Source organism: Entelurus aequoreus, linkage group LG02, assembly GCF_033978785.1.
Source record: "Entelurus aequoreus isolate RoL-2023_Sb linkage group LG02, RoL_Eaeq_v1.1, whole genome shotgun sequence".
NCBI lineage: Eukaryota > Metazoa > Chordata > Actinopteri > Syngnathiformes > Syngnathidae > Entelurus > Entelurus aequoreus.
Window position 1 is genome coordinate 51,593,846 of NC_084732.1, and position 17,067 is coordinate 51,610,912.

At 39.5% G+C, this 17,067-nt stretch overlaps 1 protein-coding gene across 1 annotated transcript in view; it reads left to right on the top strand.

Annotated features, from left to right (window-relative positions):
• The window catches only part of stk33 (serine/threonine kinase 33), a 44,145-nt gene that overhangs the window by 9,885 nt on the left and 17,193 nt on the right, over positions 1-17,067 (top strand). Inside the window, exons 2-5 of the mRNA XM_062068038.1 lie at positions 11,907-12,011; positions 12,436-12,549; positions 12,634-12,738; positions 12,831-12,969. Coding sequence (XP_061924022.1) covers positions 11,907-12,011; positions 12,436-12,549; positions 12,634-12,738; positions 12,831-12,969 — 463 coding nt within the window. The remainder of the gene's footprint in view (positions 1-11,906; positions 12,012-12,435; positions 12,550-12,633; positions 12,739-12,830; positions 12,970-17,067) is intronic.

A 17,067-nucleotide genomic window follows, 5' to 3' on the forward strand; every position in this document is an offset into this window, starting at 1 on the left:
GGAGCAGGGCCTGAGGATGATGGGGGATCGACGTCGATCTCTCGGGGTGAAGTCACTGAGGTAGTTAGACAACTCCACAGTGGCAAAGCTCCGGGGGTTGACGAGATCCGTCCAGAAATGCTGAAGGCTCTGGGTGTTGATGGGCTGTCTTGGTTGATACGCCTTTTCAACATTGCGTGGAAGTCTGGGACAGTGCCGAGGGAGTGGCAGACTGGGGTGGTGGTTCCCCTTTTCAAAAAGGGGGACCAGAGGGTGTGTGCTAATTACAGGGGTATCACACTACTCAGCCTCCCTGGGAAAGTTTACGCCAAGGTACTGGAAAGGAGGGTCCGGCCGATAGTCGAACCTCAGATTCAAGAGGAGCAATGTGGATTCCGTCCTGGTCGTGGAACAACTGACCAACTCTTCACGCTTGCGGGAATCCTGGAGAGGGCCTGGGAGTATGCCTATCCAGTCTACATGTGTTTTGTGGATTTGGAGAAGGCGTATGACCGCGTCCCTCGGGAGATCTTGTGGGAGGTGCTGAGGGAGTACGGAGTGAGGGGAACCCTGCTGAGGGCCATCCAATCTCTGTACAACCAAAGCGAGAGTTGTGTCCGGGTGCTTGGATGTAAGTCGGATCCGTTTCCAGTGGGGGTTGGTCTCCGCCAGGGCTGCGCTCTGTCACCTATCCTGTTTGTGATTTTCATGGACAGGATTTCTAGGCGGAGTCGTGGCCATGGCGGAGAGGGTATACGTCTCGGGGGGCTAAAGGTTGCGTCACTGCTGTTTGCAGATGATGTGGTCCTGATGGCACCTTCGGTTCGTGACCTTCAGCTCTCACTGGATCGGTTCGCAGCCGAGTGTTCAGCGGCTGGAATGAGGATCAGCATCTCCAAATCTGAGGCCATGGTTCTCAGCAGGAAACCGATGGTTTGTACAGTCCGGGTAGGGGACAGGACTCTGTCCCAGGTGGAGGAGTTTAAGTATCTCGGGGTCTTGTTCACGAGTGAGGGAAAGATGGAGAAGGAAATCAGCCGGAGAATCGGAGCAGCTGGGGCAGTATTGCAGTCTCTCTGCCGCACTGTTGTGACGAAACGGGAGCTGAGCCAGAAGGCAAAGCTCTCGGTCTACCGAGCTATCTACATTCCTACTCTCACCTATGGTCATGAAGTGTGGGTAATGACCGAAAGAATAAGATCGCGGATACAAGCGGCCGAAATGAGTTTCCTCAGAAGGGTGGCTGGCATCTCCCTTAGAGATAGGGTGAGAAGTGCAGTCACCCGAGAGAGACTCGGAGTAGAGCCGCTGCTCCTTCGCTTGGAAAGGAGCCAGCTTAGGTGGTTCGGGCATCTCGTGCGGATGCCTCACGAGCGTCTCCCTAGGGAGGTCCTGGTTGCACGTCCCACTGGGAGGAGGCCCCCCGGCAGGCCAAGGACCAGATGGGGGGATTACATCTCCTCTCTGGCCTGGGAACGCTTCGGGATTCCCCAGGAGGAAGTCGCAAATGTTGCTCTGGAGAGGGAAGTCTGGGGGTCTTTGCTGGAGCTGCTGTCCCCGCGACCCGATTCCGGATAAGCGGTTGAAGATGGATGGATGGATGGATAGTACAATTTAACATTTTTGAAAACGGTACTTGGCTTTACTTGGGGGTTATAGCATCACTTGTTTTATCAGGTCACACTGCAAACATGTTGGTGTAAAGTATATTTAAATATGTACAGATATTTACTGTCATTTTGATTAGTAAGGGAAATTGGAGTAAGATGTAAACTATGGCTGAATTCAACCCACTTTCTTTTCATGGAGGATTTAGGGTTTAAAGAGCATATCACTGCGTCCTTAGCGACAAGGGAAGTACATAGTCTCCTCTAAGCCCATCCCTCCTGATACGCTCCCTGCTGATACACTCATCACATGCATCTACCTTCCACAAATGAGATATGATTGTGGTGATTGAAATTTCCAGAGGCTGTCACAATCATTTTGATTTGAAAATAGACAGGAGATAATGGGAGAGACAGGCCTGTTATTAGAGCCCTGTCAGGGCTAAAATGATGCACCAAAGTGAAGAGGTTAAAGACACAGCTTCCTTGTTAATAATTAATTGCTGTGCGTGTGGTGGATCCACTTCATTGCTCCCAGTCATCACTTGATAATTGCTTTACATTTAATTTGGCTACAGTGACTGTTTTTCAAGGTGGTTAAATTGTGCTTCAAGTTAATATGGTCTCAGACAGAGACAGCAGTTTGGTCATAGACCAGTGATTAAAAAAATGACAAGGTAGACTGAAGGTATAAGTCAGTCATTGAGTTACAGTTGCACATGTAATTCACACAGCTAACCTAACCTACAGTATAAATGTCATCAATGCTGATAGAAAGAAATTTATAGGAGTATAAGTGAATATTCTGGTTATCATATTGCCTTTGAGATGCTGCGTGCGTGACAGTGATACATTTAAATAATCCATCCATCCATTTTCTACCGCTTGTCAATAATTTATTAAATGTATTTTAGATACAATCATATAGTTAAATGTTATCACATTTTTTGTTTTGTGCTCTATACAGTAAGCTGTGAAATTTGTGTGAAAAGTCAAATTTGGAACGCCGTAATTTGTTAAAGGTAGGCCTGGGCCAATAAACTTTATATTGTCGCGCAAATAACTGCCGATAAACGATATTATTATTAGCACTATTGTAATCATATTACATAATAATAAAAATGCAAGTAACCCTTTCAAACGCAATACACTTTTAGATACTTATTAGTATTTTTAAAATTGTAATTATAAGGTCCAGAGTTGTATTTTTTCTAAATAAGTTGTCTGTCTATCTGTGTTGGCTCTGTGACAAGGTGGTGACTTGTCCAGCTCCCTCTTAGTGGTAGAAAGTGGATGAATGGAAGTAAACAAACAATAAAAAAAAGGATTTGCAAATCTTTGTTAGCAAAAATGTAACTTATGTAATATTGAACATCATTGAGTGCTGTTTTCTCCACAGTTAAAAAAAAAACGGGTCTTATTTTTTTAGATCACTATCCAAATTATTTGGCATACTGGCTTGTTTGTCTGTGTTGATGGGCTCATCCATCCATCCATCCATTTTCTACCGCTTGTCACTTTCGGGGTCGCGGGGGGTGCTGGAGCCTATCTCAGCTGCAGTCGGGCGGAAGGCGGGGTACACCCTGGACAAGTCGACACCTCATCACAGGGCAAACACAGATAGACAGACAACATTCACACTCACATTCACACACTAGGGCCAATTTAGTGTTGCCAATTAACCTATCCCCAGGTGCATGTCTTTGGAGGTGGGAGGAAGCCGGAGTACCCGGAGGGAACCCACGCAGTCACGGGGAGAACATGCAAACTTCACACAGAAATATTCTGAGCCCGGGATTGAACTCAGGACCTTCGTATTGTGAGGCACATGCACTAACCCCAGTGTCACTGTGCTGTTGATGGGCTCATGTTGCTCCTAAATATTACCACACAGGCACATTTGGCTTTGTGATAATATTTCTTCATCCCGCGGGTGGGCTCGGTTGGTAGAGCGGTTGTGCCAGCATCTTGAAAGTTCCAAGTTCGATCTCTGCTTCTGCCATCCTAGTCACTTCCGTTGTGTCCTTGGGCCAGACACTTTACCCACCTGCTCCCAGTGCCACCTACACTGGTTTAAACGTTGCTTAAAGATGTAGATAATGGGTTTCATTATTTAAAGTGCTTTGAGTCTCTAGAGAAAAGCGCTATATAAATATAATTTACTTCACTTCACTACCTTGCAGTGCTTCTCACTAGGGGACCAGGAAAGCAGGGACGTGGTTGTTGTGATAGCTCGACAGGGTGATGTTACTGTTGTATTATTGCTTGCTACTAAAAGTAAAGTTGTTTATCAAGGCAAAACTGCCGTGAGTGTTGCCGTTCAGCACCTGTTATTAATGGCAGGACCGAGTTTATTTGCTTCTGCTCCTCTGGAAGGACAGAATAAACTGTTTGGTCATTTGCTTTATTACAACGTCCTTTATCACGTGATTACGCACAGATTCACGAGATCTCGTACCGTCCACGCTATTTTGCTGCAAGATGGAGTCGCAACAGAACGGCGGCGGGGATAACTCCACTGTGAATAGCGGCACTGTGCCAACGTTTAGCCTCCGTTCCGCATTCAGTGGAAATCCGGGGTTACAGGCTGCTGCGTATGTTGGATTTAACTCCTGTTTGGCCTGGTGATGCTTTGTGTTGTGTAGGACTGTGCTGCATGTGGGACTCAGGCGTTTCATACGAGACAGATTTAAACCCACCACTGGTTAAAGAAGCCACAATGACATGAAAATCGCTCTGAGGAAAAGAGATGCGACCGTCGGGGCATATTGGCCGTGACGCATATCATTTTGCAAGGGCCACACAGCCAAACAGAGGGGCAACGAGAGCCATGGCCGTCGGGAAATTCCTGCCCTGGTTACAACAACAGAATACAACAGACGGGATTGCAGTGTGCATGTGTAACCAATGTCAGTTAGTGTGGTAGTGAGATAGTAAATTGGTTAAACACACTCCCAGCCACCTTAAGAGCTGTGTGGGTTGACAGTCCATGGCTTTTAGCTTGCTAATTAGCATTGTTCATCTTAACTCTTAATCAGTGGGGATTTGTGATTGTCAGTTCGAGCCTGTTGTGTGCATAGACGGACTGGGCGGGATGTCACTTCCACATGTGTCACACTCTTTTTGAAAATGATTTTCATTTATCCATTTTTTGTTTGCTAATCAAGCACGCGGGTAAGCCAGCGTCAGTGGCAGTAAAATCAAAGCAATCTATTCATGTAGAAGTAACCCAGCAAGCATAAGACTTGATACTTGACCAACACAACGTTGATTATACATACATGTCCTTTAAAACTGACGTTGCAAAATAGTTGTATTTGTGAATTGAGACAACATTGGTCAAATCAACGTCACAACCTGTCATTGAATAAACGTCGTCAAAACGCATGTTGTTTCAACGTTGTATTTGTGTTGTAAAATATTGTTTGGAAAATGCCCACCCATCCATCCATTTTGTACCGCTCACCAAAATTCAATGATCAAATCAACGTCAGAACCAAACATTGATTAAACGTTGTTAAAAAGCATGTTGTTCTAACGTTAAGTTTGAGTTTCTCAACATCAGGACCTAATTCAAAAAGTTCTCAGCGTTATTTTAATGTCTTGTGCCTGCGGGGAAACTATCAATTTTCTTCTTCAATGTTCTTTTTTGGTATGTATTCATGGTTAGCTTGTCACGCGGGTTGGAGATATGGCCTTTTATTAATATCTCGATATTTTTAGGCCATGTCGCAATACACGATATATATCGCGATAATTTGCCTTAGCCTTGAATGAACACTTGATGCATATAATCACACCAGTATGATCATTCTATGTGTCTACATTAAAACATTATTGTTCATACTGCATTAATATATGCTCATTTTTAACTTTCATGCAGAGAGGGAAACCACAACTAAGTCAATTTACCAAAACTGTATTTATTAAACAGTTACTAAGCAGTGGCACAAACATTCATGTCATTTCAAAACAGAAAGTGCAAGATTGTCAGAGACATTTTAAAACAAGCTAAGAGTGCACTTTTGTACATGATGTCACTAAGATAACTTATCAAAACAACACTAACTTAAAGTGCACTTTTTGTACAGAACACCACTACAATAGTTTAAAACAAATAAAGTGCACTTTTGTGCATGTTGTCACACAAGATATTTCAAAAAGTGTAAAATAAAAATGAGCTGCAGAATAGGAAATCAAATAGTGTATGTCCTTCGCTATGTGGTAGGTTACTGCGGACGTGGTGTTGACTATTGTTTTCATAGGGTTTTGATCTGGAAATGGTTGCTTGGCCATTTTGTTGGTGTGGCACCGAACAGAGATGTTGCCATGCGGAGTTTCAAGCACTCTTCATTCTCTAGCGGGTGACTTTTCAAAATAATGCTACAAATTAGCAGTGGTGCTACTTTTTGTAGCAACACTTTTGCCGCATACTTGTTCAACATCTTCCCGCTTGAAGCCAAACCACCGCCAGACGATGGACCCTGTGCTGTTTTTCTTGGGAATTAATTCTTCCTTCATTTGTTACCAGATTCGCACCTTCTTTCTATCGTATTACCACTCGCACCATTCCGCTTGCATCACAGCTAACGTTACCATGCCGCTACCTCTCTGCTCCGCGAGGGCGTATGATGTTGCATGCGCGACAGTATATGACGTATGTAAGAAGGTGCACTTGTTTTATGTCTCTGTGAGAAGGAGAGACAAGAAAGACTGAGAAGAGCCTTAGTGTAATGCCCACAGCTAAAAGCAACTGCGTAAGAACGTATACTCGAATATCACGATATAGTCATTTTCTATATCACACAGAGACAAACTCGCGATATATCGAGTATATTCGATATATCGCCCAGCCCTAACGCAGGTACAAAGTGCCTCCCCCTAACTTTCCCTTGCCTTTCTCTCGCTCATCTAATCACCACTCAGAATTCAGTTTGTACACATTCACGTCCATACAGATCATTTGAAACAATACAACTCTTTAAAAAAAACAAATTTTCTTCTTGTCGGTGTTACAAAAAAATCTCAGAGCTCTTTGAAGGGAGCCACGACAAGGAAGCTCAAGAACCACGAGTCGCTGATCCCTGCCTCTTCAAACTATACAGGACCATGGATGGGTAACGAATTTGGCACTTGGCGGGAAAAGAAGCATATATTTTTGTCTCACGCTTAAAATTGCTGTGTTCGACTTGTAGGCGGCTCACTGGCCCATTTTCACTTTGGCCCATGGAAGCAAAAAGTTCAGGCACAAACCGTGTTCAGGCAATCTTACAATTTTCCATGCTGGATATAAAGTGCTCAAAAGTAAGGCTCAACCATTAAAAATATGCTGTCCCAATAATAATTTACATTGTATATACCGTATACATGGTTAGCATTTGCAGTTTTACAACAGTGATTAGGGCTAGGTGCTTATATGATCGGGATCGATGGTTGTGATTATTTTCAGGTCGATCCCGGTGATCAGTCGTTAGCATACATTATCTCGATCAAACGTGGTGGAGATGTCTTTTACAGGATACCGCAGTAGTAAACAGGAGGGAAGCAACAGTACTCGGTATAATCCTGCACCGGACAATCTGCCTTTACGGACCGTGGTCCTGTGTGTGTTTGTATACGTGTGTGTGAAAGTCAGGCTCTTCACAACGTAATTAATATCCAATCATCGTTGTGCCTCCTTCCCCACACATGGCTGGAAGTGGAGCCCATGCAGAAGAACATAATAAAGAAATATGGCCAACACTAGCATACAGTGCATTCGGAAAGTAAGCTAGGCACATCCATATTTGTCAGCCTGGACTACTGCAATGCACTTTATGCTGGCATTAGCCAAAAAGCTCTCTCCCGGTTGCAGTTAGTCCAGAACGCAGCAGCACGACTTTTAACAGGGGCCAGGAAACGCGAGCATATAACCCCAATTCTTGAGACTTTGCACTGGCTCCCTGTTCATTTTAGAATTGATTTTAAAACCTTGCTGTTTGCTTTTAAAGCTTTACATGGACTGGCACCTCATTATATCTTGGACCTCATCCAAATTTACACTCCTGCGCGCGCTCTCAGGTACGAGAGCCTGCTCCAGCTCGTGGTGCCCAAGACGAGACTTAAAACCAGGGGAGACAGGGCCTTCTCTGTGGTCGGCCCTAAGCTCTGGAACACTCTGCCCCTCCATGTTCGAACTGCTCCCACAGTGGAGTGTTTTAAGTCTCGTCTTAAGACCCACTTTTATTCTTTGGCTTTTAACACTACGTGAGTTGTGTGGTCCTATGTGTTTTTAAAATGTTGATTTCTATTTATTGTTTTAATTGGTTTTACCCTTTAAAATCGTTTTTAATCATATTTATTTTTATATTGTTTTTATATTGGTTTTATGTTTATTTATTTTTTGTTTTTATTCAGTCATTGGTGGAGCTAAGGATAATATTTGAATATTGTTTTTAATATTGTTGTGCAGCACTTTGGAAACATTTCTGTTGTTTAAATGTGCTATACAAATAAAGTGGATTGGATTGGATTGGATCTTTGGGCAGTTTTGCCCATTCCTCTTTGCAGCACCTCTCAAGCTCCTTCAGGTTGAATGGGAAGCGTTTGTGAGCATCCATTTTCAGATCTCTCCAGAGATGTTAATCAGATTCAAGTCTGGGCTCTGGCTGTGCCATTGAAGGACATTTACTGAGTTGTCCTGAAGCCATTCCTTTGAGATATTGACTGTGTGCTTAGGGTTGTTGTCCTGCTGAAAGATGAGAGTGCGCTGGAGCAGGTTTCCATCCAGGATGTCTCTGTACATTGTTGTATTTATCTTTCCCTTATCATGACTAGTCTCCCAGTTCCTGCTGCTAAAGTCATCCCCACAGCATGATGCTGACACCACTATTATTCACTGTAGGGATTTTTATTGTGTGTAGAATTTTGAGTACAAAAATGAAATTATCCCATTTTAGAATTAGGCTGTAATATTACAAAATGTGGAAAAATAAAGCGCTGTGAATACTTTCTGGATTTACTGTAGAAGTTGAAACACAACATTTAGAAGAAGGACCAATGTCTTCAGTGGCAGACTTTTGTCTCACTGACTGCTGAAGCGCACATTGTGGGGTGTGCGGTAATTCTGCTCTAAATGCGGACTTGCAGGCAGGCACAGAATGTCTTTGTGAATGAACTATTGATTTTGACTGGGAGAACACATTTATGTACTAAGTTAATCTGATTTTTTTTTTTTTTATATATATAAATATTTTTGAATCACAGTTATTGTTTGTTTTTGCTGTAAATCAACTCTTCAGATATATAACGTGCTAAAAACTGTACAGACACTTTTTGTTAACAATTTTTTTAGCTTGTGGATAAAAACCTTTTGTCCCTGAAATAATTATTAAACTTGTTTGATGTGTTGGTACACATTATTTTACAGTACGTCAAATTCAAACTGCACTTTAATGTATTTTCATTAGATATAAGCTACAGTAAAACTCCACCATCTTGGTTACCTCTTGCTGTTTGCCAAACCGCTGGTGAAAAGCACTGATGTATACTGTACAAGTAATGAAATAATATACAGTGTAAATCATTTAACATTTGAAAGTGTTAAGTAAATGTTACTTGAAATAAATGTCTTATAGTATTCAGTACACCAATGAGTTTTTCTTTACTGGAGAATGCAGTTTTTGATGACAAGCAATATTAACAAAACAACTTTGGGAGGAAAAAAAAGTTGTTTTCTTTACCCCCATAAAACATACCGAAAAACAACCAAAACCGTGGCCCTAAAATCAATGTACGGACCGAATCATAGATTTGAACAAAATGACAGAACATGCAGCTGAAGGCAGCAAAATAAATGTAAGCTCTAACTACGAATGGGAATTGATAATATTTTTCCGGTTCCGATTACACTTTTGATTCTTCTTAACAATTTGGTTTCTTATCAGTTTTCTTATTGATTCTTTTTTTGAAAAAGAAAGACAACAAACAGATGGATTAGCATCAACTTTTTTAGTGTAAGGGTAACATGACCTTATAAAGCCTGCAGTGAGGTCTTAAGAGGCACATTTTTAAAATTATATTTAAGAAATAAATAATCTTCTGTAAACTATACAAAATAAATAATGTGGAAATTACACAAGAATGTAAAATTTAGTAACATGTGATATGAACTCATTACGTGCAAAGTGAGGTATGTCAAGACTTTATTCATTATAATTGATGGTTATTGCTGGTATCTTATGAAAACCTGGAATTTAAAATCTCAGAAAATGTGGGGTTTCAAAAACTAAGCCATGATCATCAAATTTATAAAAAATAATCGCTTGACATATCTCACTTTACATGTAATGAGTTAATATCACAGGTGCTAGTTTCACATTTGAAGTTGAATTGCTGACATTAAAGGACTTTTACACAAATTCTATTTGTTTTAGTTTCATCTTTCTAACATAATGACTTAGTCAAAATGTGGTTGGAAAAAAAAATGAAATTTTTCTCTTGACTATAATTGAATACTCACCTACCGAGAAAAAAAGGAGCGTGTACTGTGGCAAATGGGTTCAAGCCTTTGACCACAAACATATTCTCTGCTCTGTGAAATTCGTTTAGCAAAAGACGGGAACTGGAGCGAGTACTGCCTGCCTCGGAGACAGTCCGAATCTGTCTCTCGTCAATCTCATCTAAATAAGAAGGCATTCATTTGAATTCACCAGGTAATAGCGCTAACATGATAGGCGGTGTTTGTTAGTACCTGTTGTATTCAGATGACGTGCTCGCGTTATTGCTGCTGGGATAAGATCAAAGTGGTTCAAAAACGTATCATTCCTCTATAGTTATGCATGCTGTGTGTTCAAATGTTTCAGCATATTGCTCGTATGTTCTCTGAGTGATAAAATAGCAGCCTTGCGATTATTACAAGTTGTGTTATTGCGATCTTTTCTTGTAAAGTACATCTTTATTGCAAAATTAATGATAGGTTTGCCATGCCAATTTAAGGCATGTATTATTACATTGTTAAGTTACTGTGTGGTTCCCATTAAGTTTGTTTTTTAGACTCAGTATGTTAATAAGATGTTCAACTAATCTTTAGTTTATTTAGGTTTAACTAGCAGGTTAAAACAATATAAAAAAATGGGGATATTAATCGAGATCAGATGATTTGAAAAAAAAGAATTGTGATACATTTTTGTTCCATATCGCCCAGCACTGACGGTGATTTCAACACCTCCATATTTGGTAATGAGAACTACAACTAAGATGTACGTTACAAACAAACAGCTGGTGTATAATAGGTACAATACTTACAGTACGAACACTTTTTAGGGCTCAACAAAAAACAAAACTGCCACATTCAACTTAAAGGCAAAGACTACTTTCCTCAATATGGCACCACACTTAAGACAAACTAAAAATTAATGCATACTGGCAAGAAATATGAGTGTAAGAAAAGATGTGGTCAGCTCAGTGTTAAATAAGAAAACCATTTATTTTATTATTAACAAATGTACTTTTATTACCACACGAACACACACAAAAGTGCTGAAAAATGATACCAAATAGTACTGATATCAATTCTTATTTGCTGGGATTTGGTACTGCATCTGGTCAAATGTTAAACGCACCTAACTTAACCAACTATTAGCTTGATGTCAACTAGCAGTTAGATGAAATATAGGTTTTGCAATACTGTCGCTGTCCAAGAGTCTGCAGTTAATGATGATTGTATGTTTGTGCGCCTCATCAATATCAGTGTGCTCTTCTATTGTTAAGTGTATCGAAACAAACAATGAAAACCGCCTTTTGCTTTGTTATATTTTTAATGAATGTCTGCTTTGTTATTCGCTGCTGTGTTAAATATTTTTTCACAACATGTCTAAAACATTCTGTCTGATACTAATTTGATCTAATAACATTTGAATTGGAATTCATTTTGAGTATTTTTTTTCTGTCACTCCTGAAGGAACATCACTTGATCATATTGTTTGTGTTATGGAGGAAATATAATGAGAGGAAATTATATTTTTTTGTTTTAATTTGCTGATTTGTTTTGTGTATGCTTAGCATTCTGCAAGTTTTGTCATCAGTAACATATTTATCAATATGTTTTGTTTTCAATATTTAGATGATAACACAGTTAACAGGTTCTTTGGCAAAATATCACAACATGCAATTCCTACCCATATCAAATGCATCTGACAGCACCAGTAACACAAAAACAGAAAATTCAGAGTTTTACCATTTAAATTTTTTTTAGTAACATTCTAATGGATAGGTCTATTTTTCTTTTGCAGTCGATTTGGGTAAGACGAAATAAATACTGTATTTTTGCTTACACTCTAGATGGCCGAAGCAGCGTTTAGTGGGTTAGGGAAAAACACAGCATCAAGAGGCATCGCAGAGAGGGAAGTGCCTCACATACGTCTGGTTGGTGATTCCGATGTGGAGGTAAAGACCTTGTTTACTTAAATGTGTCACACCGAAAAAGCATTTATATTTTCACACCATTTGTATTAACAGATGATCTGAGTTAATTGTTTTGCTGTATAGCGCACTATACTAGTAAATGTAACTTATCCTTTATTTAACTCACACAAAACACACTATTGGTTAGCTCACACAGATAATGAGTAAGTTAATTAGACCTGGGATAGAAACCAACTGCAGCAGCAAAGTCCTCATTTGTAACTTGAATTGATATGACTAGATTATGTGTTTCCAGAGATGTTTTTAATGTTTGGTTCATTTCTATGTTCAAGTAACCAAAGGCAAAATGAGCCTCAGTTATAAGCTCAGTAAAAATCATCTGGGGATTTTGACATGCGAATGTTAGCAAATGGAAATGATGAATTATTGTTTTCTCACCCAATAGGAAATATACGTATTTGGAAAAAAGTTGGGCCACGGTAGTTATGGGGTGGTGTATGCAGCCACACACATTAAAACACAGAGCCGATGGGCCATCAAAACTGTTTGCAAGGCAGAGGTGAGTTTTTCTGATGGCATACCATCAGAAAGTGGAGTTTTTGGACAAAAACAGACACTTTGATATGATTGTGTATCCTTTCAGCCAGGAAGTACAAAAATCAAAATGCTGGAGCAGGAAATCAAAATACTCAAACATGTGTACCACCCTCACATATTACGTTTGGAGGAAATCTATGAAACTGCTCAGGTAAATAAGCCTTGATGTCATTTACATCCAGCATCTTAATCATCACAGACTTTTACAGATTAAGTGGTGAGATGCATCTCTACTTTTTTAAGATGACATATTTGGTTACTGAGCTGTGTGTTGGAGGGGAACTGAAGCAGGCTTTACAACAGAAAAAGTTATTTCCAGAGGAGGAAGCAAAACACATCATCGGCTGTTTAGCTGACGCCATCACTTACCTTCACAAAAAAAGTAAGTAATTTATTATTAATTTCACGTAGTGCACCTAAATTGTGATAATTTGCACACTAGATAGAGGCTGGTACACACATAAATATTTTCTAAATGTGTATCTGTTACAGACCCCACACAAAGACAAAAATCAGACATTGCTCAGTCTTGATCTTTATGTGTGATTTGCTACAATAATATAAACAAAGCACAGAACACACGTGACGATTCTGTTCCACCAAGGAGCCAGACTCTAGTCATCTAAGCCCGATGTCTCGCGTGAACAAACATGATCTAAAGGGGTGGGCGTATCCATCTAAATAGCGATAGTTTAATTCCCAAGGTGGGTATTGGTATCGAACGACATTAGCGTGGTGGGATTGATCATTTTGCTGTAGTTTCTCTTTTATACATCCAGGAAATTACTCCGTTTTCTTCAGAGTTTATGCGACTGCAGCGTCTCTTCTAGTCTGTTATTGCAAACAGTGTTATTTTTCACAAATATCAGCGTGTCATGTTAGTTATTTTAGTGGTTTTCTTTACATTTTAAAATTAGTATTTTTGTTACCGTATTCTTTGGACTATTAGGCACATTTAAAATCTTTGCATTTTCTCAAAAATCATCAGTGCGCCTTATAACCTGGTGTGCCTAATGTACAGATTCATTCTGGTTGTGGTTACCGACCTCGAAGCAATTTTACTTGGCACATGGTGTCATGATAAGTGTGACCAGTAGATGGTAGTCACACATAGTAGATACTGCAAGATGACGCTAGCAGGCAAGCCCAAAACTTTGATGTTTTAATGAGAATATAGAACATTACACACAAGCACGGTGCTAAAAAATGTGTTAAAATTTCTTAGAACAACTTTGGTAAGCTACAAAGCCGCACCGCTTGATGGACTGTCAGAGCATTACTGCTATCGTAGTCATATGTGCTGTGCTTCAACATACGAGTATTATTATGGTGTGTGTATAAGGACCCCAATGTGGCACCTATTAGGAGACATATTATCTGGTGTTTTGTTTTGCAGTATTTTGCAAAACCAACTTGTTTTACCTATTGGTGCCTGTTGATGTGTATTTGGGATCTGTATAGGTCCTGAAAAGTTGTGCGTGTCCGCCATTGTCGTCCGCGCCGAAGTCAATAAGCTCCTTCTTTTTATCTATTCTCTTGTTGTGGGACATTCATCCTCCGCTGTTGCCATTTCTGATACAAAGTAGCGTACAGTGCTAACTTATATCTATCAGTAGACTTGCTATGGAAGCGCTAAAAGTACAACAAGGATGATGGGGAAAAGACACTGTCGAAGTAGAGCCAAGTAATAAATAAGACCGCCCACAAAATGGTGCATCGTGAAGAGAAAGCGGCTTGAAGATTGTCTATAAAATATAACTTATGCAACATTTTGACCAAAGGACTACCATTCTGTAGACCACAAGGAAGTATTTTTAATGTAGAAAAAAACCCATAATACGACCCCTTTAATGTACTTTATAATCCTGTGCGCCTTTTGTATGAATATAGACCTGAATAGACCCGCTCATCGGCAGTGCGCCTTATAATCCGGTGGGCCTATGGTTCGAAAAATACGGTACGTTGTTACTTTTGTTTACTTTTTGCAATGGTGACTTTTTTGTTCAAACAATTGTGCATTACATTGTTTTAAATTGTTGTATTAATTATGAAAATATTTTTATTTTCAGAAAATATCTTTCCATAATCATAATCAACTAACTAGAGGCAAATTCACATTATTTTTTTAATGATTAAGATGTTTCAAGTAAAAAAGTATCAGTATCAGTTTCGGCGATACCAGCCCTGTATTTATTTTCTTTGTATCTAATCGATACCAACATTTACAGTACCACCCACTGCTAGTGATCTAACAACGTCAAAGAAGAAGCATAACAACCAACCACTGTAGCAAAGAGTGGAAAAACAGGCAATTTAGAGGAGGACCTAGGAGAGAAGTGAATGATGATAATATTTGGACTATTAAAAAAAAAAAAATCCCAAACTAAAAAAACAAGACTGGAAAGTCATAGAGTCAGTGTGAACACAGACTTTATAATCTACTGAGGGAGCTACAGAGGGAGCTTGAGGTGATTACTAGAGTTGTTACAATATCAGGTAAATATTTAAATTATTTTCTAATGTTGGCTTTGATTTAAATCTTGTTGTTTGCCCTCTAAGTCCTCCTGTGTCCATGAACGTATTTCCTCAGTTTGTAAAGAAATACGACAAATATTTTGTGATACCGATATTGATCTAATCACTGTAGTAATGTCCATATACAGTATATAATATTTGGCATTGTTACTATCTGGCATTTGTGTGTCCATATACAGTATATAATATTTGGCATTGTTACTATCTGGCATTTGTGTGTATCCGCCCACCACTCTGAGCTCCATTTTAGTTATTAGCGCCGGTTAGCAGGGCTGTGTGTATCCTCTTACGATGTGTAATATAGTATGTTTATCTCTTCTCGTCTTTGAGTGGTACTTGTAATAAACATAGCTTATTATTACATTCCTGGCTCTTGCGTTGTTTGAAAGACAAACTGTCACACTCGTGCAATACCTGGTCCGTGTTTCTACTCTAGATTAATCTAAAAATACATAGTGGGTTTTTATCGATTCTTGTGGCTGCTACTGACTCAGCCGCATCGCTCGCTTGTCAATCCGTATATCTGGTCGCATCGGTTCATCTCTCACAACTCTAGTGATTACAGTCTAAATAAAGTACAAAACCCAAAACCAGTGAAGTTGTCACGTTGTGTAAATAGTAAATAAAAACAGAATACAATGATTTGCAAATCCTTTTCAACCTATATTCAATTGAATAGACTGCAAAGACGTGATACTTAACGTTCGAACTGGAAAACGTTATTTTTTGCAAATGTTAGTTCATTTGGAATTTGATGCTTGCAACATGTTACAAAAAAGCTGGCACTTGTGACAAAGCTGGCAAAAAAGACTGACAAAGTTGAGGAATGCTCATCAAACACTTATTTGGAATATCCCACAGGTGAAAAGGCTAATTGGGAGCAGGTGGGTAACATGATAGGGTATAAAAGCAGCTTCCATGAAATGCTCAGTCATTGACAAACAAGGATGAGGGGAGTGTCACCACTTTGTGGACAAATGCGTGAGCAAATTGTCGAACAGTTTAAGAAAAACATTTCTCAACGAGCTATTGCAAGGAATTTAGGGATTTCACCATCTACGGTCCGTAATATCATCAAAAGGTTCAGAGAATCTGGAGAAATCACTGCACGTAAACTGCATCAAAAACTGACATCAGTGTGAAAAGGATATCACCACATGGGCTCAGGAACACTTCAGAAAACCACTGTCAGTAACTACAGTTTGTCGCTACATCTGTAAGTGCAAGTTAAAACTCTACTATGCAAAGCAAAAGCCATTTATCAACAACACCCAGAAACGCCAACGGCTTCGCCGGGCTTGAACTCATCTAAGATGGACTAATGCAAAGTGGAAAAGTGTTCTGTGGTCTGAGGAGTCCACATTTCAAATTGTTTTTGGAAATTGTGGACGTCGTGTCCTGCGGACCAAAGAGGAAAAGAACCATCAGGACTGTTCTAGTCGCAAAGTTGAAAAGCCAGCATCTGTGATGGTATCTGTTTTTATTTACAAATTACACAACATGCCAACGTCACTGGTATTGGGTTTTGTAGCTGCAATGATTTTTTTTAGCTTTCTGATAGGCTACTTTCTTTACCACATCACAATTCGTAGAGTGATGGCTTGCGAGACGTTGGCGTTTCCACAAGTGCTTTGGTTGTAAATATTAAACACTCAAAAAATGTATTAACTTTAAAATGGCAATTTTAATTTAGTAAGATTCTAAATCGATTCATAATTTTCAGAAATCGATTAAAAAAACAACAACTGTAATTTATTATTTTTAGTATCAGTTTTTGTATGAAAAAACAACTTGTTATTATTGATACTGTTGCTTTTGGTATTGTATTTGTATGTCTTCTCAAATGATCTGTAAATGTCTATTCTAACTATTATATAAAGTGGAGTTGTAGTTGCTCTATTTTTTTTCATTAGATTGATTAACATTCAGTGATTTTTGTAAATAA